Source organism: Amia ocellicauda, chromosome 2 (genome assembly GCF_036373705.1).
Source record: "Amia ocellicauda isolate fAmiCal2 chromosome 2, fAmiCal2.hap1, whole genome shotgun sequence".
Lineage (NCBI taxonomy): Eukaryota > Metazoa > Chordata > Actinopteri > Amiiformes > Amiidae > Amia > Amia ocellicauda.
Genome location: NC_089851.1, coordinates 24,413,070 through 24,436,969, shown reverse-complemented (window position 1 = coordinate 24,436,969; position 23,900 = coordinate 24,413,070). Strand labels below are relative to the sequence as shown.

Sequence of the window (23,900 nt, the reverse complement as noted above, 5' to 3'; positions counted from 1 at the left end):
TATTTCGTATTATTGCTGGACAGTCTTTAACATCATTTTTCTAAATAAAACTATATTTAAAAAACATAGATTTAAATTTTCCTTCCATGTTATACACCACTGATAGCATGTTTGCTGATTTCACTGTATGTAAAGGTTATAAGCACAATATCACTGGGGAAATATTAAAATAAATCAACTTGCAGAGGGTATGAATATTTGAGGGAAAAAAGGTTTCATTTTCCGTGAGGACATTGAATAATGATACTTTCTGTGTCTATATTTATGAATATATACCATTTACCATGGCAGCTTGTGGGAGTCTGTTCCTGCACAGTCCTCTCCTATCATTCAGTTACCAGCTGCCTACTATTGTTACATTGTGGATGAGATTATCAATCAGTTTTTAGTAATATAATAATATCTATCACAAGCCTAGAATAATAAAAAATCAAATAATTAGTTGATCTAAAAGGTCCTCCTGCAGAAGGTCTTTACTCTCTGCTTCAGCCTCGCTACTGTATTCATTTATTTTGCTCTGCTGTGGTATTATTTGTGAAATTATTGACAGAGGTATACCCTAGGAGATATGGAAGATATTAAATCGAAGTCTCCAATTACTGACATTTTCAACTTTACTTATTTCAGCGGTAACAGGCTTTGAAAAACCTGTTTTGATTCTCTGTTTAGCAGAATGATAATGTATCTGTCAAAATCACCAATGCTTTTTTTTTTCCCCTTTTAAGTAGTGGCTTATTTTTCTTTGCTGATGTTTATTAACCCAGTATATTAAATAGGTATAAATAAATAATTAAACAAAACAAAAATAAATAAAGGAAATGAGCGACACACTATCATTGCATCCATTGTACCACATCATATATATTTATATCCGTGTGCATATCTGAGTAATACACATTGAAACTCTAAATGCACAAATTAAATTTGAACTATGAATAGAAAAGACAACATCTGAATTTCTTAACAACAATGCCTAAAATTCAAGATCCCAGGAGAAAGGAAGTGTAGTTACTCTAAGTTGTTTGTTATATGAGTTTGGATAATTTGAGGAAAATAAAATACACTAGAGCCTTCAAATATATATATTGTGGCACCATGTGGGGGGTGAACAATGCCAGTGCTCGATAAGGCAGGGTCTATAAAAAAAGGTCACAAACAGACAGGGAAATATGGTGCAAAGCATGTGATTTATTATACTAGTGAATCAAAAGAAAGACAAAAAAACAAGAGCTTACTTTTTTTTTTTTATTCTAACTAACTGTGCAAGCAGGTCCCTCTCAAAACAGATATCAAAGAAATGAACATAGCAGCAAACCACTCCAAATCACAAATCCATATTCAAGTCCCAGTCCAAAAGCCAAAAGGTAGATCACCCCCCACCATCACCACCACTAAGGAGCATGTGGACTTCCAGCTTATATATACAGTGAGGGAAAAAAGTATTTGATCCCCTGCTGATTTTGTACGTTTGCCCACTGACAAAGAAATGATCAGTCTATAATTTTAATGGTAGGTGTATTTTAACAGTGAGAGACAGAATAACAACAAAAAAATCCAGAAAAACGCATTTCAAAAAAGTTATACATTGATTTGCATGTTAATGAGGGAAATAAGTATTTGATCCCCTATCAATCTGCAAGATTTCTGGCTCCCAGCTGTCTTTTATACAGGTAATGAGCTGAGATTAGGAGCACTCTCTTAAAGGGAGAGCTCCTAATCTCAACTCGTTACCTGTATAAAAGACACCTGTCCACAGAAGCAATCAATCAATCAGATTCCAAACTCTCCACCATGGCCAAGACCAAAGAGCTGTCCAAGGATGTCAGGGACAAGATTGTAGACCTACACAAGGCTGGAATGGGCTACAAGACCATCACCAAGCAGCTTGGTGAGAAGATGACAACAGTTGGTGCGATTATTCGCAAATGGAAGAAACACAAAATAACTGTCAGTCTCCCTCGGTCTGGGGCTCCATGCAAGATCTCACCTCGTGGAGTTTCAATGATCATGAGAACGGTGAGGAATCATCCCAGAACTACACGGGAGGATCTTGTTAATGATCTCAAGGCAGCTGGGACCATAGTCACCAAGAAAATGATTGGTAACACACTACGCCGTGAAGGACTGAAATCCTGCAGCGCCCGCAAGGTCCCCCTGCTCAAGAAAGCACATGTACAGGCCCGTCTGAAGTTTGCCAATGAACATCTGAATGATTCAGAGGAGACCTGGGTGAAAGTGTTGTGGTCAGATGAGACCATAATCGAACTCTTTGGCATCAACTCAACTCGCCGTGTTTGGAGGAGGAGGAATGACCCCAAGAACACCATCCCCACCGTCAAACATGGAGGTGGAAACATTATGCTTTGGGGGTGTTTTTCTGCTAAGGGGACAAGACAACTGCACCGCATCAAAGGGACAATGGACGGGGCCATGTACCGTCAAATCTTGGGTGAGAACCTCCTTTCCTCAGCCAGGGCATTGAAAATGGGTCGTGGATGGTTATTCCAGCATGACAATTAGCCAAAACACACAGCCAAGGCAACAAAGGAGTGGCTCAAGAAGAAGCACATTAAGGTCCTGGAGTGGCCTAGCCAGTCTCCACACCTTAATCCCATAGAAAATCTGTGGAGGGAGCTGAAGGTTCGAGTTGCCAAACGTCAGCCTCGAAACCTTAATGACTTGGAGAGGATCTGCAAAGAGGAGTGGGACAAAATCCCTCCTGGGATGTGTGCAAACCTGGTGGCCAACTACAAGAAACGTCTGACCTCTGTGATTGCCAACAAGGGTTTTGCCACCAAGTACTAAGTCGAAGGGGTCAAATACTTATTTCCCTCATTAACATGCAAATCAATGTATAACTTTTTTGAAATGCATTTTTCTGGATTTTTTTGTTGTTATTCTGTCTCTCACTGTTAAAATACACCTACCATTAAAATTATAGACTGATCATTTCTTTGTCAGTGGGCAAACGTACAAAATCAGCAGGGGATCAAATACTTTTTTCTCCCTCTGTATAAGATTGTTTTTAATTTCACAGCTCATGTCGAACGATAGTCTTTTATGATATGTAGAGTGTCCTCATATGAGTTAACAATGGTTTTAATTGTTTACAGTTATAGGGGGGGGGGTTATGATTGATGTATAAAAATATGAAATTATATATATTTTTTTCTCTTAGTTCAAAAGTATTTTCTTGAAAACATAAATGATTAAGTCTGAGTGATAAAACATCTGACTGAATTCTGCTTAGTTCAACATATAGTTATATATACATATAAACCTTAAACTTGGTGAGTAATGCATCTGAAGTAGTATTTTGTATACAAGCAAATAACAGATAATTACATGTTGTCTTTCAGTCACAAGCCAGGTTAGCCACCGTGAAGGACAGTCTCAGTGAGGAATATGGAATGAAGCTCCAGGACCAAGAGCAGAAAGTGAGACAGATAAGTGAAGATCTGGCCAGCTGGAAAGATAAATACATTTCTGCAAAAGAAAAGGTACATAACTTGGTTGATGCAGAAGTGGTATACTTTATTATTTAAATTTTTAAATAACCCGTTGTGATTTATTTTTTCCAGTTTTCCTACACCAGTTACTAATAGTTCTAATTGAATTTTGTTTCCCCAAATCTGATAAACTGTCTAAAATGAATACTCTTTCGTCACTGTAATAATGATGCAGATTGTTGATATAGCCTTAGTTTCCGCAGCTCCTCTGGCAAAGTCAAAAGCAAATATTGTCGTAACATAAACTCAGATTTAAGCCTAAGTCTGTTTTGACATTATATTTTCATTATCATTGTATACTAATAAGTGCATCTTCTATCTAGTCTGTCTCTAACTGTCCATCTAACAATATTTGTGTAATTTATTCAATTGAATGTGAAGGATTTTGTGAAGAAGATGTCAAAGATGAATGACACTTGAGACAAGCCCACCTGCAGTAAAAGTGTGCTAGGGTGAGACACAGAGGGTGTGCCAGGAGTGCAGCTGTGAAATTAAAACCTGGTTAATTTAATTACCCAGTGTAATTAATTCATATCTTGAGCCAAAAAATGCTTGAGTAAAGAATTCATTAGGCTAATTACTTAATTAATTGTCTGTTGCAACATCCCATTTCAGCTGTGTCTTCATTATCTGATGTCTTAGTTGGCAACAGTTTAGCTTGTTTGATAAAATCTCTAAGGCAACTGATAATTGTTAGTTGTCACACTAGGTAATGAGAGTCATTAAGGGTTCCATATGTTAATGTTTGCATAAATGTGTCTGAAGAAGGCATCACCTGCTATTGTCCAGATATGCCCCAAGCATTTTTGTGAGAGTTTATGCCTGTATGTATTTGTTTATGTATATGCCAGAGAAAGTCTTATTTAGTGCTTTTTTTCCTGAATTTTTTAAATGAGTAAGTTATTTATTAATAACAATCAGAATAGTCTATTGGTAACATTCTAGTTCATTTTAGATTAGTTGGTATTGCAATCAGTCAGTAATGCATTGTTCCTTTTACATCGATTAATGTATCCATGCTTTTCTGTGAAAAACTCAATTGCTTTGTCCATCAAATTCAGTCCATCACCGTTGGGACACAACAGTTCCATCCAAACAATTTGTCCTAATGCTGTGCAATGCAGACATTGGATATCAGGTCTTCTCACTCACATTATGCTATTTGCATGTTGAATACACCAAATTCAAAGTTCTGAGTACCAATTTTGCCTTAAAAATGTATTCAGATATGAAATCAACTGCATTTTTCACCTCCTCTCCCATGCATCCATTTAACATGCAAATCCAAAATCCAGAACATGCATTGCCATTGTAGTCAAGCTATTATTACGTTCAGCATTATTAAGACATATTTTCTTCCACTTTCAAATAGTACTCCTCAGTTGAAAACATATGTCAAAATGGGGAAAACTAATTATATACCTCCATACTCACAATATGGCACCAACTACCATTCCTCACTGAATTCAGGTCAATTAACTCTTATCAGACTATCACAGTGCCTGCGTCTGCTGTAGAATAAGTATTTTGGGAAGGTTTTGAAAATGTACTTCAACAGAACTCTTAATTTTCTTTCTTATGTTATTGTAGCATTTTACATGTTTATTATCTAAGTTAATATCGCTGTCCAAAGCAATCCAATTTCATCATTTAATGTGATTTAAAAAAAAAAAAAGAATCCTATTCTTAAGTGTAAAGCTGAGTATTTCAATACATTTATTTGTTATAATTCATATGTACAGTGAGGGGAAAAAAGTATTTGATCCCCTGCTGATTTTGTACATTTGCCCACTGACAAAGAATGCTCCATGCAAGATCTCACCTCGTGGAGTTTCAATGATCATGAGAACGGTGAGGAATCAGCCCAGAACTACACGGGAGGATCTTGTTAATGTTCTCAAGGCAGCTGGGACCACAGTCACCAAGAAAACAACTGGTAACACACTACGCCATGAAGGACTGAAACCCTGCAGCACCCGCAAGGTCCCCCTGCTCAAGAAAGCACATGTACAGGCCCGTCTGAAGTTTGCCAATGAACATCTGAATGATTCAGAGGAGAACTGGGTGAAAGTGTTGTGGTCAGATGAGACCAAAATCGAGCTCTTTGGCATCAACTTAACTCGCCATGTTTGGAGGAGGAGGAATGACCCCAAGAACACCATCCCCACCGTCAAACATGGAGGTGGAAACATTATGCTTTGGGGGTGTTTTTCTGCTAAGGGGACTGGACAACTGCACTGAATCAAAGGGACGATGGACGGGGCCATGTACCGTCAAATCTTGGGTGAGAACCTCCTTCCCTCAACCAGGGCATTGAAAATGGGTCGTGGATGGGTATTCCAGCATGACAATGACCCAAAACACACAGCCAAGGCAACAAAGGAGTGGCTCAAGAAGAAGCACATTAAGGTCCTGGAGTGGCCTAGCCAGTCTCCAGACCTTAATCCCATAGAAAATCTGTGGAGGGAGCTGAAGGTTCGAGTTGTCAAACGTCAGCCTCGAAACCTTAATGACTTGGAGAGGATCTGCAAAGAGGAGTGGGACAAAATCCCTCCTGAGATGTGTGCAAACCTGGTGGCCAACTACAAGAAACGTCTGACCTCTGTGATTGCCAACAAGGGTTTTGCCACCAAGTACTAAGTCGAAGGGGTCAAATACTTATTTCCCTCATTAACATGCAAATCAATGTATAACTTTTTTGAAATGCATTTTTCTGGATTTTTTTGTTGTTATTCTGTCTCTCACTGTTAAAATACACCTACCATTAAAATGATAGACTGATCATTTCTTTGTCAGTGGGCAAACGTACAAAATCAGCAGGGGATCAAACACTTTTTTCCCCTCACTGTATAGGGTACATATATAGGATATTCATTCTTATATTTATATAGGTTTACATTATAGTATATTAAGCAACTCATATTAGTAGAAAGTAACACAGTCGTGTTACAATAGAAGAAACTATTGAATGACTTTTCATGAATATAAGTAATTATTGTTCATTTGAACTGGTTCAAAACAATTGGACATGGCATCATTCGAACATCTCTTGCTTTGACATTTGTTTTTTCCACAAAGTTACGTAATAACTGGGTTCAATATCAGATCTGTTTAAATTTTATATTAACAAAGTACTACATAGTGTGTTTTTATATACAGCGTGGAAAAAAAGCTTCTTAGATAAAATGTATTTCTCCCTCCTCTTCTTTTTTCTAACACTATTGGCTGTGGTTCCAGAAAAGCATTAACGTTGTCATTTATAGACTTCATGCATGGCTTAAATAATCCCTCTTTTATCCCTATACACATGGGAAGCTAATGGATCATGATTTTGAAAGTGATCAGGACTGAGGCTCTAAATTGAAGAGTATAAATTGACAAAAGACAGAAAATGCAGAATATGATTTTCCTTATAGAGATTTTGCTGTTATGCTGAAGAAAATTTAAACAAATACTACAAGAATGGATACCAAAATAAATTAAATGTTTTAATATGATCGAATGTATTGTTTTAATCTATCCAGACATTTTCTAGTGAAAATAATCTCTTGGTCTATTTGTTGCATAGCAATGCCATTCACAGCAATGATTAATTAAGGCTCTTACAAACAAATCAAAAAGGCAATTTAATTCTCGTAACAGATATGTTTATGATACCCCAGTCTAAAATGTTTTGAGTGATTTCAAATGTATCCAATGTACTTGCTTTAACTTACAGTAATTCTGCTAGAGAATTTGTTTTGGGAAATTCATGGCTTTTTACTTTGCCCATGGAAAATTGCTACAGGCACCAGATTTTTGCAGCTGACAATAAGTGATATTCAGAAGAAGCCAGAGTACCTGGAAGGTTCCTGATTGTTGCCATTGTTGCATAACTGTCCTGCCCTCACCTTTGGACTCAAATATCTTCCATCTTCTTCCTGTTACATTAGCTGCTGTTCCACTGTTCTTGAAGTCTTCATGATAGACTGAATGTGTCTATTTTCCATGCCTACAGTCATGCCTACAGACAATTTTATCTCACAGATAGTGCTCCAGACTGTTGAACTATATAATCACCTATTCAGAATAAGTATTACACTTCAGACATATCATTATTTAGTAAAATAGCATAAGGATGCAAATTCAAAATGTTCCATTGGCCCACCCATCCAAATGCATTTGAAACCCTTCATGCTTCTTGATGTGTGGCTATTTCACTATTAGAATTAGACTCTGTATGTGTTAGTATCTGTATAACAAACATCAGATTCTGATTCTAATAGTGAAAAAGCCTCATGCCAAGAAGAATGAAGGCTTTAACATATACAATGATTGAAAATGTTAAACAGGCAATGGGCCAGACACATTGCAGGAAGATCAGACCATAGATGGACAAAGGAAGCAATAGAATAGATCTCAAGAGATTACAAAATACCTAGAAGAAGACCACATAAAAGCTGAGAAGATTAAATATGAAACTCTCCTGGTGTGACCTGGACAAGAGACACTGCTATTCGAAACAAGTGGAATTATCTTGGGGAGGCCTCCTTCCAGCAGTGGACTGATCAAGTTTGAGGATGATGATGATATCATGAGCTTTGATTAGCTTTTTCTGGAACAAAATTACAGGAACTTTTCAGCTGCAATTGCTGATGCTTGAATGTTGATTTCCCTTCCAGTTGTGACATAAACTATAATGCTGTGAGCTTTCTATTGTTACAAACATTAAAACTACATGGTATTACAATAAATATATAAAACTAAGCACGACAATTACAGTTCTAATAAATGTCAAAATGACAAGTACTAAATCACTTGGAGAGTACAGGATGCTAATTCATTTTTCTTGGCAGATGTACTGGTGTAAAGTATAAACCAAACATTTGTTAGTGTTACATTACTTTTAAATGATTTTAACAATACGTTAAAATAGCAGTGCTAGAAATACCTTTGTTCATATTTGGTAGCAGAAATATTCAGCTTTATCCAACTTTTTTTAATGTGTTAAAAATTTAAAGTGGACTTAACGTCATAATAGATGTAGAATATTTTTTCATGTCTTATATGATTTACCTAATACTTAATTTCCTTTTTTATATATTATTGGGAAAGCTACTGGTTGGTGGCCACTGCTCCATTTTGCAGTCTTACCTCTCCACTTTGTCATTTTTCAATCTCCTTAAGTCTTGGTCCAAGCTGGAGATTTATGCAATCACAGATTTATACGAGCTGTCTTTTTGGAAGGACTGAAGGCATTCTGTTAAAAACAGGACAGTTTATCCATTAATGAATTAAATATTAGTAATACAAAAAATATTTTTTTTTATATATAAAAAAGTAATGTTTAGTTTCACATATATATATATATATATATATATATATATATATATATATACACACACTCACCTAAAGGATTATTATGAACACCTGTTCAATTTCTCATTAATGCAATTATCTAAACAACCAATCACATGGCAGTTGCTTCAATGCATTTAGGGGTGTGGTCCTGGTCAAGACAATCTCCTGAACTCCAAACTGAATGTCTGAATGGGAAAGAAAGGTGATTTAAGCAATTTTGAGCGTGGCATGGTTGTTGGTGCCAGACGGGCCGGTCTGAGTATTTCACAATCTGCTCAGTTACTGGGATTTTCACGCACAACCATTTCTAGGGTTTACAAAGAATGGTGTGAAAAGGGAAAAACATCCAGTATGCGGCAGTCCTGTGGGCGAAAATGCCTTGTTGATGCTAGAGGTCAGAGGAGAATGGGCCGACTGATTCAAGCTGATAGAAGAGCAACTTTGACTGAAATAACCACTCGTTACAACCGAGGTATGCAGCAAAGCATTTGTGAAGCCACAACACGTACAACCTTGAGGCGGATGGGCTACAACAGCAGAAGACCCCACCGGGTACCACTCATCTCCACTACAAATAGGAAAAAGAGGCTACAATTTGCACAAGCTCACCAAAATTGGACAGTTGAAGACTGGAAAAATGTTGCCTGGTCTGATGAGTCTCGATTTCTGTTGAGACATTCAGATGGTAGAGTCAGAATTTGGTGTAAACAGAATGAGAACATGGATCCATCATGCCTTGTTACCACTGTGCAGGCTGGTGGTGGTGGTGTAATGGTGTGGGGGATGTTTTCTTGGCACACTTTAGAACCCTTAGTGCCAATTGGGCATCGTTTAAATGCCACGGCCTACCTGAGCATTGTTTCTGACCATGTCCATCCCTTTATGACCACCATGTACCCATCCTCTGATGGCTACTTCCAGCAGGATAATGCACCATGTCACAAAGGTCGAATCATTTCAAATTGGTTTCTTGAACATGACAATGAGTTCACTGTACTAAACTGGCCCCCACAGTCACCAGATCTCAACCCAATAGAGCATCTTTGGGATGTGGTGGAACGGGAGCTTCGTGCCCTGGATGTGCATCCCACAAATCTCCATCAACTGCAAGATGCTATCCTATCAATATGGGCCAACATTTCTAAAGAATGCTTTCAGCACCTTGTTGAATCAATGCCACGTAGAATTAAGGCAGTTCTGAAGGCGAAAGGGGGTCAAACACAGTATTAGTATGGTGTTCCTAATAATCCTTTAGGTGAGTGTATATACTTGATATACACACACGCACATGTATAGCAACAAGAGTGTATATATACATACATATATATATATATATATATATATATATATATATATATATATAGACATTTGTTTCCAAAGATCTTTAGGAACAATGTTATATTGTACTACATTTTTTATTTTATTATTATTATTTATTTATTGGCAGACGCCCTTATTCAGTACAGTACATTGTATGTAAATATCGAGAGACGAACAGATAGAAAGGATGAATGATAGCTAGACAGTCAGCAAATATCAATGTGATCCCAGAAGATTGTGATAAGTGATTTAATAATTTTATGTTCATTTAAGATTTCAAAGCTGGAGAAAAATGTGGATGGTCAAACAAATGAGCTAAAACAACTTCAATTTAAAAATCAAGAAGCTGCAGAAACCAATGGACGACTACGTGCAAGACTAGAAGCTCAGACTGTAGCTGCCCAAAGTGAACAAGATGTTCTAAGCAATGAGGTATTTTTATTGATCTGTATTTTTTATATTTGAATCTATATCTATACTCTGTTGTAGTCACAAATATTCATGACAATCATTTGAAACAATATTATTAGGTGAAACATTTAGTTTTGCTTATTGTTAATACAAATATACTTATTGATCTTTTTACAGTTTATTAAACTGACTCATTCAGGAGAAAACTTAAGGTTTGCAGTTAATTTAAATGAGTTAATATAGGTATGTAAAGTTTTGAATTCACATTCCATTAAGTTCTATACACTAGCAGTCAAAAATGTACACACCATCCATCTTTGAACAGATTTCTGTCACATGGCATATATAAATTAATCTGAATATATGTGTGAATTAATTATGTTATACAAGCATCATATTTATTTGTTATCATTCCTACAGATAAGTTGTACAGAAGATATGATCCATAAACTAAGAATGCAACAATTTGGGTATGAGGATAAAATGGCACAGGCAGAGGAGAAGGCAAGTTTCTTAACATTTATGAAGTTCTGTCTAGCAACATATGTTTACCAGTATACAAATACTACACACAACAACAAATATACCAGAGCTATGCACATTCTGTGTAGTCAAATTAATTGCATTTAACCTGCAATGTGCATGTATTCACCCTTGCTATATGATTGGAGATGTACAGTGCAATGTTGTAAGGAATATCTAGATCTGAGCTGTACAATTGCTGAATAATGACGTTGTGTTACAAAGGTTCACATTGCATGGATGCAGTGATTCACCCCTTATCTATCATTAAAGACGAATTTCGTGATTTGTAACACCATCATTTTTTGCTTTCATAGTATGGTTTATACTATCCTGCAGCAAAATACACATCTTACATCATTCTTGCTAGAGCGCTTGACCTGTTGCTTATTAAAAGTCAGAAACATCCGATCAATCTCATAACAGGTGCACTGCAGAGAGTTTTAAATAGAATAACTCTTGCAGATCTCAATTTGTTGCGAAAATAAGTAATGCTTCAGTTTCAAATATGTGATAAGATGCTATCCTTCACACTTTTTTTTTGGTATGAATTGTTCTTTATTTTTCATCAAAACTTAACAACAGGACATCTTGTAGAATCCATAGAATTACTACAAAACAAATTAGACAGGGGAACGAATTATATACGCTCGTGTCTCAGATCTTGCAATAAAATATTCATACCAATGGAAACATCAGAAACACAAATAGCCCACTAAAAGGAGGACACTGAGATGTGAGCAAGAGCATAAAGAATCAGACCTCTTTCAGAAGTGTGGAAGCACAAGTCTAACAATGTCGCTTAACATACCCAGCTACATATGCCATGGTGTAATAGTAGGAGAATCCCAGGAGCAGACAACTGCTCTTTTTTGCTGCAGTCATACCTGCTAGTAAGACTATTCATTACGATGTGGTAAGAGAAAGCGAGGAGTCATCTTTTAGAAATGGTAGCCATGAGTATGTCTGATTCTAGAATGTGGGTCAATACAGTAGAATTGTGGGACCATAGATTATTAACTACTGCACACTCCCAAAACATGAGTAACTACTGTAGTGAGCCCACAGTGTGTGCAGGAGGGGTCTGAGATACGTGTCATTTGGTAGTATAGGTAGTAAAGTGAGGTAGTATAGGCCTTATGTATAACTTTGAAATATATAAGCTGACGTGCTGGGGTTTTCAAGGACATACAAGTATTTAACCCTACTGTGTGCCAGTCAGGAGAACATTCCAGGTTCTTCAGTTCTTGTTCCTAAACCTTCCAAACAGATGTGTTGTCTTTAACTACTTAGCACCAAATGAGCATGATGGGTCGAATGGCCTCCTCTCGTTTGTAAACTTTGTTATGTTCTTACTTATGTCTCACTAACTATGCTTGGATGATGTTGGGAATATATTGCAGATCCATATGCTTGAAAAATCTCTTGAACTGTTACAAGAACAATACCTTGCTGCTGTAAGCGATGTTCAAAGACAAGATCAGTTGATACATTCCTTGGAAAAAGAGCTCGAGAAGGCGCAGCTTTCTGAAAAGGAAGCTGTATTGGAGGTATGTCATTCATATCATCTTCAACCTTCAATTTTGTCCCTACTATGTTTTACCACTTTTTTTTCCTGCTGTAAAAATTACGTGATTCTCTTTCAATAGATGCCTTTAGTTTCTGAATGTAATATTTCACCTGTTACAGGATATTACCTTTTAATTCAGCTTGCAAAGGAGAAATTCTGGCATTTTCTTTTTCACCTTGAGACATTATAACTTTATATTTGCCAATCTTAATGTTTGCAGACATGTTTCAGATTCTTATACAATTATACTTAACACAGTGAATAACTGCAAGGCCATGCACTTTTTCTGAAAGGTGTCACATTCCTGCATTTCAGTTCATTTGCTATGATATCTAATGGCCCATATTTGATCAGACAAAACCAAAGACGTTCGGCACCCTTTCTTGATCGTGATTGAGTGATGGCTAGATATTTAATGACAAGGAACGGTCTGAATAAAGAGATTTAAGAAGGATTCTGTTTCAAAGAGATGTCACAGATTGAGCTTTATGTTTGAGTAATATGGTATTAATCACATTTGACTGTACTTAACCATATTCTGAAAATAATTTGCAAAATACATTTTAAATTGATTGTTTTTTTTTAAATCACACATGCAGAAATGTTTGCAACTGTAAATCTGACAATGAGATGGAAACAATAGCAAATATATGTATTTCCCAGTTTACCATACTTTGTATACTTTAATAACATAAAAAGTCAGAGAAGCCTCACACAAGCCTCCAAAGAAAGAGAGAGACTAAATCATGTTCAAAGTAAGCTATCTAAATTAAAAAAATAATCCCAAATGCAATTCTGTTTGTTAAATATGCTCTGGTGTTTTTAATGTGTGTTAGTCAGACCTAGCAACAGTAAATAGGATAGGTGGAATAATAAGGCAGTTTTCTCAATTCTATGTCTCTGCTTCTGATCTCAAAATGATTTTTTTTTTTGGCTTAGTGCATAAAGGGTTGCACATTAACGTCTGTCTTTTAACTGTTCTTGAACTGCAGAATCAACCTGCCGACAATAGACAGTGTAGTTCCTTGTGCTTTGGGGATTTCTGGCTGTCTTGTGTAAATGTTCTATTTGGCCAAATATGCACTAACTTTCAAACAATGTCAGTTCCCCTGAAGACCCTGGATTTTTCTGGTCTGCACCTGCTTCTATTTTGATCATGTGCTGATAATTTGAACCACATTTTTTCTTTCTTAAAGACACAACTTTTAATTTTATACCTTTCAACAACTTTGACCCAGAGGTTTTTTTTAAAGCTCCTTGGTGTTCTTGGTTGAAATGCACTACCCAGCAGAGGAAACCTACAGGAACTGCTGAATTTATCCTGAAACATGTAAATCACTACAGTTGCATACAGATGGAGGCCACTTAACTTAGGGTGTGATTTTGAAGGTGATTGCTTACACCTAAGATAATGTAGTATTGCTTTTACAAGGGGGGTTGACATTTATCCAACCAAGCTATTTCAGTTTTTATTTTTAATACATTTTCCACATATTTATAGAATATTTGTTTCACTTTGAACATGTTGAGTAGGACGAATAGATACATGAAAATGAAATAAAAAACTTTTTTTAATGCATTTTAATTCCAAACAAAAGTTGAAATGTTGTTATGGTGTGGAGACTTTCTATAGTCATATATATATGTGTGTGTAACTTAAACGAAATTTATATTTTGTTCAATAGGTACATGAGCAAGAGGAAACTATAAGACATATACGACTAGATTTGACCTCCTTGAAGGCTACACAAGACTCTTTGAAGAGGACAGTGAAATTGAAAGACCAATTTAACAATGAAGTGTCTCAGGAATGCAATAAAATGAAAGAAATGCTGGAGTGTTTGCAGAATAAGGTATCTTTTCAGTCTTGAAAATGTAATTGTAGGTGTTGGGAATTTGCCTATTGTATTTAATGTTATTTTCAGTTTAATCTAAATTATAATATTAAACATTTGATGTGACAAGTTGATGGACATCTTAAATAATCTTGATTTAATGACATTATAGAGTAAAGTTTATTTAAATTATTTTAGTTTTTTTTTTAATTCATTACCACAGTCACATTAGTAACTTGAGAAGTATCCCATAATGAAGATGGCAGCATCAGTAGTAGTACAAATATGAACATCATAATAATAATAATAATAATAATAATAATAATAATAATAATAGTAATAATAAGCATCATGATCATCAATCACTATCTCTGTATTGCAAAAAATAATTTTAGAGTTTTGCCAATATGTTTACTTTCATTTATATCTGGTTTATATACATTATTATCAGTATACACAAAATAAATTAGAATTGTATTAAGAATAAAGTATTCAAAAGAAGTGTGACATTGATGTGAATAATGCATTTTCTTTGTTTTTTTATTGTTTTTTTAGTTAAGGAACAGTGAAGAGCAAGTTAATACCTTGGGTTTAGAAGTTGGCCTACTGAAGTCCAAATTGCAGGAAAAGACAGAAAAATCTCAACAGCTGCAAGATCAAATCCTGAAACAGCAGGAGGCTCTAAGTAGGGCAAGTGAAACTCTAAAGGACACAAGGAAAGCAGCTGGCAATAAGGTAAAAGGAATATAAAATCTTGTATTTTTTGGTTCAAAAATGTATTTCTGTGATCAAGTATTCCTAGGACATCTTGATTAGAAGAATGTCTGTCCCACACATTTTACTGCTTTATCCATATATCGACATTGAAATACATTCCTCATTTAAGTTGTCACTCTAAAATATAAAAGAAGCACTTTTGAAACTTACTGGATTTTATTACCACACTTATTTATGTGAGGAAAACAACAGTGCTCTTTAAATGTGGCTGTGTAAAGATCTGGTGGGCGAACACTGTATTTACGCAGTTTTCTGAAGCAAAAAATGTTGATAAAAGGCATTCTGGGCTGTAGCAGAAGAAGCTTTAAAACTATATAGTTTTTTGCTGTAATATAATTCACATCAGAGTGTTCAGGCAAATTTCATGACAAAAGAGAGATTAATAGAAAACGCATTGGCTTTTCACATTTCATATTTTGGACAAATTCTTTAGTGATCATATTTTCTGTGATTCTTTTTTCTCCTTTTTAAAAGCCATATTATCACTACTCAAACAAATATTTGTTATGACATAAATGTAATAAAGGAGAAAGATGATCAAACTGGGCTGTGCGTGGTTGCCTTTAATTAATCCATCTAACTTCTATCTTCAGATTTGCTAAGCAAACAACATAGCTATTAATTTCTGTAAGGGTCCTGTGTCTCTTCAACATCTGGATTTGGTTTACTGTAAAAACTGTCTCTCTGATCTCATATGTTGAACTACTGTAACTTTGCCACTGTCTATTTCCTGTAAAAAATACATTGAACAATAATAGGTTTTGTTCCTGACTTTCCAAACATTAGTGCAGCTGAACAAATAAGTTGAAAGTTTTCATTTTAAATAATTTCTTCCATGTTTCTGTGTTTATGTTAATGCAAAGTCTTTGCGGTTATTTATTGCTTTAACATTTCAAGACCCAATTACAGTGTTCCTTTTTTTTCCCTCAAAGGTTATTTTTCTTTATGCTAATAGATTTTGTCTGCCAAATAGCTTTACATATTAAGTAAGTTATTTAAAAGCGAGACCTTTTTTCAGAATAAACTATTTTACCTAATGCTACAATATTGCGACACATCAAATACCAACATGTTTTGTTTGGTTAGACTCTCTACAGAAGACACAAACCAAAACCAACAAACCCAACAAACTAAAAAACAATTAGTGCTTGTGAACTTGGTGTGCATGGAGGGAGAGGGACAATGGCACTGACTGCAGTCGGGCACAAAGCCAGCGGTCACCATGACGGATTCCATTCATAGCTCTACAAGCGCATCTCAGTACCTCCTGTCATTTAGTTCTTTAAAACTGCCAGACTGGGCTACGTTCTGAACAGACTTTGTGGACTACTGTCTAGTACAGTCCAGGCTAAACACAAAAGCCGTTCAATTTATGATCTATGTTAGATTTAAACTAAGCCTGTGATTTAAACCAGCATACACTTTTACTGACTGCCAGTTTCTGCATCTCAAACTCTCAATATCAAAATGTGAGGATGCAAACTTTGAGGTTTATCATGACAACAATTTGTGTTGGAATATTTGCTTATTATATATTTAATTATGTATTTACTTATTTTTATAATCTCCTGAGTGCCACCATAGTGTTAACTGCGCAATGAGACACATTTACACAAACCATCCAGATTGGGGTCTCTCATGCAGCAACTGCCTCCAGCTGTCCTGTGGGATGAGCCCCAAAACTGTATCTTTGGCTGGCTCAGATCTGGGATATTTCACCTGCCTAACAGGATCAGGAATGCTCCACAGTGGTGCCATATTACCAGATAAACATTATTGTTATGGTTTGCTTGGCTGATTAGATTATTAGTTTCTTGTACAAACCCATTCCTGCAGAACTCACTCATCGGGGTGAAACATATTGAAACTATGATGAATATAACAAACTGATTCTGTTTGTACACACTACTTGTGTGGTCATCATTAAAGCATCCATCGAAAGCAACAAGTACAAAACAAATACAAATACCTCACCCCCCCCCCCCCCCCCAAAAAAAAAAAAAAAGAAATTAAGTTTAAAACAAACAATGTTTAACCTCTTGAATCTATCTTGATTTAACTTGGGATTAATGGAATTACACACTGTGACTGGCTGTATATATTCAAAAGTATTGTTAGTATTATTATTGATAATAATATGGCCAGTTACAGTGTATAATCTTTAAATCCAAAGTGGAATATTAATATTATTATTGTTCTTAATAATAATGCATTTTTTGTATTAGGAAGTATTTGACAGTTACACAACATAAAATACATCTAGTTTAGTGAGAAAGAGGTAGATTTAATGTTTAATAAGTACAATGTGTTAATTTTGAGTTTTTCTCTGGATGAATCATAAATCATGTTTTTAATTTATTTATTTTGTATTTCTGTTCATCTTTTCAGTGTTACTCACTGTGAAGCGCAGCACTTCTTATGTCAATTCTCTGAACTGATGCTACAATGAGCCTGTTAAGTGTGCTAGGGAAGGGTATAGCATGATATATTATGTATGCGTAAAATGTACAAACACAAAGACATTATGCAGTACAGATATGATACAGTTCTCTCAAGAGCTTTTGATGCAGTCTGTGAAACATATTAACTGCTTTCTTGGCCACTGGCAAAATAATCCAAGTATCAAAGAGCTTTTCTTGGGTACCATACAGTCTCTCATCACAGAAAAAATGCCCAGTTCATATCTTTGGAATTAATTCTTGTTAAAAATATGAGTGAATTCTTTGGTGTTTAATAGAATGTGTGATTATATTACAACAATTTCTGTTTTACAGCATATATGCGTGTTATTAAAACATAAATAAATACAAGCAGTCCTTCTTGAAAAGAGATTACCATCTTTCACTTCAATATCAACTCTTTCCTGATTTTTTCAGTGCTTGTAGACATATTTCAGTGGAGGGATACTTTTTTTGTGTCTTCCTATAAATTCACGCACATTAAACAAGATAAAAACCTGTAATGCAGCAGGAAAGGAGGATGCAAAAAAAGCATATTTTTAGGTTTAATGCTGAATGAATTGGAAAGAATGGGAAAGCTTTATTGCTTTTAATAAGTGACCTAACAGCATTCAGCAAATTGTATTTTGTCCTAATCTTTATTGCTATCAATTATCAGCTGAGTTACAATCAGTGTTTTGTTTCTCTGCTGCTTAAAGCTAGAATGTGAAATGGGGCCAAGTTGCAGTAAAGTGAGGGCATCAGTAACAGGCAGATGAGTAACATGAAAACATTAAGGTTCGGTTAAGATTGACCTTGACATTGTTTGCATAGGCCACAAAAGCAATTATTCCAGAATATCGTTTCTAAAAGGATGGCAAAAAGCAGACAAAAATCCTTGAATTAGTGCAAATTGCAGACATTGGCAGGCAGTATTAGATGACAGTTTACTGTTTAATGAAGGAAGACTTGGGGTAATTAAATCTTGACATACATTTATGTGACACACAAACGAACAAACCAGAAATGCAATCTAGAATAAGTAAGGACATTCTCTGTAAACTTGCCTGATGCTCTGTCATCTGAGACTGTTCTTCATGAGTGCAGGGTGAAGGTCAAGGAGCTATCTTAACTCCATCAATCCTGTGGACAGTTACAAATGACCTTTCACTTTCCATAAGACATTCAATATTCGGAATTGCAGGGATACATTTTTCTGTGTTTAGAAAATGGGGAAATAAGAGCCTTTCATGTTGCAAAGGGTGCAACTATGGCGAGATCTTTTCTAAACGGTTCATTCACCCCATGTGCTGATTGAAACTAATATCTCATTTAAAGAAACTGACTCTCATTCTAAAAACAGAAGATTGAAGATGTTATTGAAACCAGAGATAAACTTGCAGCATATAAAGTGGCTTATTAGACAGCCATGACCATAAAACCAGTAACAACAAAAAAAAAAAAAAAAAAAAAAAATTCCATTCAGTGGGAAAATATAAACAAGTTGTTTATGCTTTAGCATTCACCACCCACAATAGAAAACTTTATATATTACCTGTCATAACTAAATTGTTTTCCCCGGCACTTACCAAAGTAAAGAAATATTCTGCTGTACATAATGGTGATTATGTTCAAAAAAGAGAATAGGTAGAAATGAAACAAAATAAGTTATTTTGCCCTACATGGCATGGAATGCAAATATTGGGACATCAACACTTGAGAAGCTTTGTGAAACCGTTTAGCACACAGGACATTTGAAAATTGACATTCATAAACTGTTCACATTTTAAAGTTTTCTTCCCCTCTTTGTATTGGTACTGATGGGTATAAAACTGGTATTGCCAGTAATAATATTAATGCTAACAGCACTTAATGGTTTCTTTATAGATTCACAAGAAAGAAAACAAGTTGGGAGTCCTACAAAAGGAACTGTTAGCTGCTCAAAACCAGTACTCTGAATGTTACAATGAGGTAAGGTTGAAGGGTTCAAAATGAAAAATATCTTAATATGTGGAAAACAAAGGTCTATATGCAGCTTATAGTGAGATACTGTAAGAAGAAGATTCAAAATCACTAAACAAAAGTCAGTCTGCTTCATACTAGCATTTTTAAAAAGTATTCTGGTACAGTTATAAATCTATGGTTAATGTTTTATTTTAGTGCTTTCAGCTGTTTAATTGCTGTTGTTATATGATGCGAGTAAAACAAACAAATAATAATGCCTATTGTGTTTAATAGCATTACCCATAAGATGTTTTATTGTTGTTTGTTTGTATGGCTTTCCCACAGGGTCCTGTGATACATTTTTCGCTAATACTGCATCACATTCAAACTTGCACAACCATCTGATCTATTAAAAAAAGCCTTTTTGAGTTACAGGCTTCTTAGCAATATTCAGCTGAATATTAGCAATGAGGGACTTACCTATTATTTGTCATAAATGAAAAGGGAAAACCGGAAGAGACTAACAGAAACAATTGTATTCCAAAAAAAGTATTAATTGAATAGACTTGAGTAAAATACTTACAGTCCACAAAATCTGTCATAGAAATCTATTCAAAATGATCCAGTCATAGTATTTAATTACAAAGCTGATAATCACATAAAAATGCTTATCAGCTATGCTTAATTTACTTTGACAGCTTTTTTCACATTTTATTTAAAAGATTGATCATTAAACATTGTTGTGTTTGTCATTTTTAGCAGGTTTATTTTTTCAAATTCAGGCCAATGCCCGAGCAGAAGTACAAACTAGCTATTTCCTCCACTTTTGTTAAATTTGAAAGAGGGGGTTAAGTGATTTGAAATGAGCCTTGCATCCTTGTTTTCTGTTTCCAGTTGCTCCATAGGGAAAATCTTATGCAGAAGCTGAAGGAAGAGACTGTACAGCTGACAGACCAAATAAAGGAGCAATCCCAGGACATTAACAAGCTGAACAGTGAAAAGAAAAAACTCGAGCTGGAGTTGGCGGTTGTCATGGAGAAACACAGAACAGCACAACAAGAGGTACAGGCAGGCCAGGACACACAGGAAACGTTTAGTTTTTTGGTTTAAATGCTTAATTATCATACATTATGTGCTAAATTAAACTCCATTGTCACAGTTTGAAGCCTCTGCCACCTCATTGTATAAATTAATCTACTCTGCAAACTGTACATCATTTATTTTATTTTACTTTTAATTTTTATTATTTATTTTAGAAGTCCAGAGTTCTTACCAATTTTACAATTATATTCCCTTGCATAATGCAGTTTAATTAGCAACAGAGCACATTTCCAAACCCCCTCAGTGTACTATCAGACTCACTCATAATTTATGGGGAAGTGTTCACAGATTAGGGTTGGGAGTCTGTTTGCACAAAGGAGGAATATACTGTCTATTTATATAATCTTCGACGGAAAGATTGGTCATGTAATTTAGTGGAATGCATATGAAAAGGGTTTTTTGTAGTAATCTATTTAATAAATAAAAACACCATTATGACTTTCCACTTTTCACACACAATAAGGATCATCTAATGTGTTATATAATTAATTACTGCTTTAATTAATTCATAATATTTTAGTATTGTATCTTACTCTACTATATAAAATAGCTGCCTTTTTGAAGATAATGAAGTCTGAAAAGCTCATTGATGAGTCTGTTCAGTTGAGTAATTCATACTATGAAGAGAACTGTTTTAGTACATTTATACAAATAATAATGAAATAATTGGCACATTAACATTTTCTCCATAACACTGAAAACCATGGACAAAGAATATTAATATGGTGTTGAATAAGCAGATAAACACACAAACTATTATAATGATATAGATACAATTATAAATAAACAAAAGGCCTTCATCAGTTTTCATCATTGATTCATCAATGAAGAGGCAGCAACAGGACTTTCACACCTGATGGATGTAGCCAGCTAAAAACAGATGTGCCTGCACAAAGTTATTGGCAACAAATAGGAACTACAAATCTGGGCCAAGAGCTATTCTTCTGTAAATAATGAGGTGTCCTCAGACAAGGAACTGCACTGCAATAAAAACAGATTAAGAGATTAAACTACACACGTGTATACATATACACACACAGGTTAATTACGTATAGCATTATACGAGTGTAGGTAATGTTAGGTAGGTTGAGCCATACTTTAGCAGTCATTTTACCTGTTAATACAGTGAAATACTTTTTAGTTATCTTTCATGAACAATGCAAATAAAGAAAAATACAGCAATACTATCCTTATAAAACAATATTATATGTTTAATATACGTTTAGCAAGGTGGTATGAATGATACTGACACATGCATTGACAAAACTATGCACACAATTAGGTTCACCGCTACAAAGATGGGTTAGATGTGGCTGTGCAGTATTTCATATGACAGTGTCAAAGATTATTTCATCAAGCAAAATTTCACAGTGTGCAAGTTTAAGGAATCTGAGATGAAGCTCAACAATCGAGTTACAAAGCCACATAATGAAGACAAAACTTATAATATGGTAGCAGAAATAATACATAATAGAAGTAAAGCACAAAATGCTCAACAGTATAAGTGAACAAGTACAGGTGCCATTACAAAAGAAAAACAAAAAAAACAGGGTTTAACCTGCAATGTTGTCAACCGGGTGTGGTCAAACAGTAATTAAGCTATTAGTGTACAGACAACCACCTGGTTTTAGAGGCGATAACCATTTTCCCTCTCTGTGTGTGTCAAGCCTTGGTAAAGTGAACAAAGCTGCTTGACTCCATGTTTAATATTATCTCCGATGCTCTGGTTTATAGATACAGATAGATACAGGCATAGGCTATAGTTATGTGCCCTATTGTTTATGCTGAAATGTAACTTCACATGTTAGTAATTCCCAATGCAACACCATATAATAGTCATGTTCTGCTGTAGCTGACTCTGTAGCATGCCCTTGAAGCTGGAGAACAATTCAAATATCATGGAAATGCCCCCAAACTCTGTAGATCATGCCTTGGCTGACATAAGGTTCACATGACACAGATCCTTGAGAACTTCTGGCTGATTTTATTTCAGTTGATCTCCACATTGCAGAAATGGACGAGCATCTTCTTCTGACAGTGTGTTTCAACTTCTTGCAAGCTGTTACTTTCACCTGGGATTTTTTTATAGGAGTCTTTTCCTCAAGGAATGTCCTTTTATACAAAGGGATTGCACTATGGTTTGTTATTAGGCAAATGTTGTGCATCAAGCAAACACAGGTTGAGTCATTCAGTTTTGTCACAGCGTATACCTAGGCATCAGATCTCTATCAGCTTTGTCACTTTATTCATGGAAATAATGGATATTGCCAATTCCAAAGTAATGCTTTCAGTTATGCAAACATATGGAATGTATTCATTCTTTAACAAGTCCCACTTCAACACAAACAACATGAATCAGTATGCAGGGTAGATCAAATAATTCTGATGAACACTCATCTAAGAGGGTGTGATTATCGTATTTAATAGATTTTCTTATTTGAATTACAGTGTTGCACTTATGGCATTCCTTCAGCCCACAGATTTCAAAAGTACCATCTGGATTGTAGAGCTAAGTGTAACAACTGCTAACGTGGACAATTAATCGATTGTGCTGTCTCACCTCTTTTGCAGCCAATTACAGAATAAACTTTTCAGTGCAAAAAGACTGTTAGTCTGATAGGGGAGATGTCTGCAAACCTTAATACCTTGTCATAGAAAGTGATATAAAGAATTACAGATTCATTGTGCATGGACACTGAAATAGGTGGAACAGTTAGTTAATGATGCCTTCATTTCATATAGCGGAAAGGCCAGCATACTTCTTCAGCAAGGATATTTCCATTTGAACCCAATGTTAATGGTTCCAGCTTTAAAGAATGCGCCCGGTACATTAGGAAAAAAACAACTGTATTCTGCATTATTTATATATATATATATATATATATATATATATATATATATATATATACATATATATATCTGTGTGTGTGACTCAGTACAAGATAATTCAGGGAAGGACCTGTGAGGTTTAAAAGAGCACCGCACTTCTGTAAAGACTGAATTAAAAGGCTGAAAAACCTTTTTCTTTATTTTTTGTTAATAATCTCTAAGTAAGAAATGTGCTGTTTTATTTTCTTCAAAGTATCCGCTAATAAACCACGGGACAGCTCTAATTTGATTAGAAATCTTGTCT

General features: G+C 35.2%; 2 protein-coding genes across 4 annotated transcripts in view; both read left to right on the top strand.

Annotated features, from left to right (window-relative positions):
- LOC136712943 (myosin heavy chain, clone 203) overlaps positions 1–11,351 on the top strand; it is a 63,424-nt gene extending 52,073 nt beyond the window's left edge. The window contains exons 12-15 of the mRNA XM_066689780.1: positions 3,360–3,500; positions 10,443–10,601; positions 11,001–11,084; positions 11,328–11,351. Coding sequence (XP_066545877.1) covers positions 3,360–3,500; positions 10,443–10,601; positions 11,001–11,084; positions 11,328–11,351 — 408 coding nt within the window. The remainder of the gene's footprint in view (positions 1–3,359; positions 3,501–10,442; positions 10,602–11,000; positions 11,085–11,327) is intronic.
- A 1,158-nt stretch (positions 11,352–12,509) lies between these two features.
- Positions 12,510–23,900, top strand: part of LOC136767682 (polyamine-modulated factor 1-binding protein 1) — a 115,414-nt gene continuing 104,023 nt past the window's right edge. For all 3 annotated transcript variants that reach the window (XM_066721647.1, XM_066721640.1, XM_066721631.1), the window contains exons 1-5: positions 12,510–12,652; positions 14,358–14,525; positions 15,063–15,242; positions 19,610–19,693; positions 20,561–20,728. In XM_066721647.1, coding sequence (XP_066577744.1) covers positions 12,512–12,652; positions 14,358–14,525; positions 15,063–15,242; positions 19,610–19,693; positions 20,561–20,728 — 741 coding nt within the window. In that variant the 5' untranslated portion in view covers positions 12,510–12,511. The remainder of the gene's footprint in view (positions 12,653–14,357; positions 14,526–15,062; positions 15,243–19,609; positions 19,694–20,560; positions 20,729–23,900) is intronic.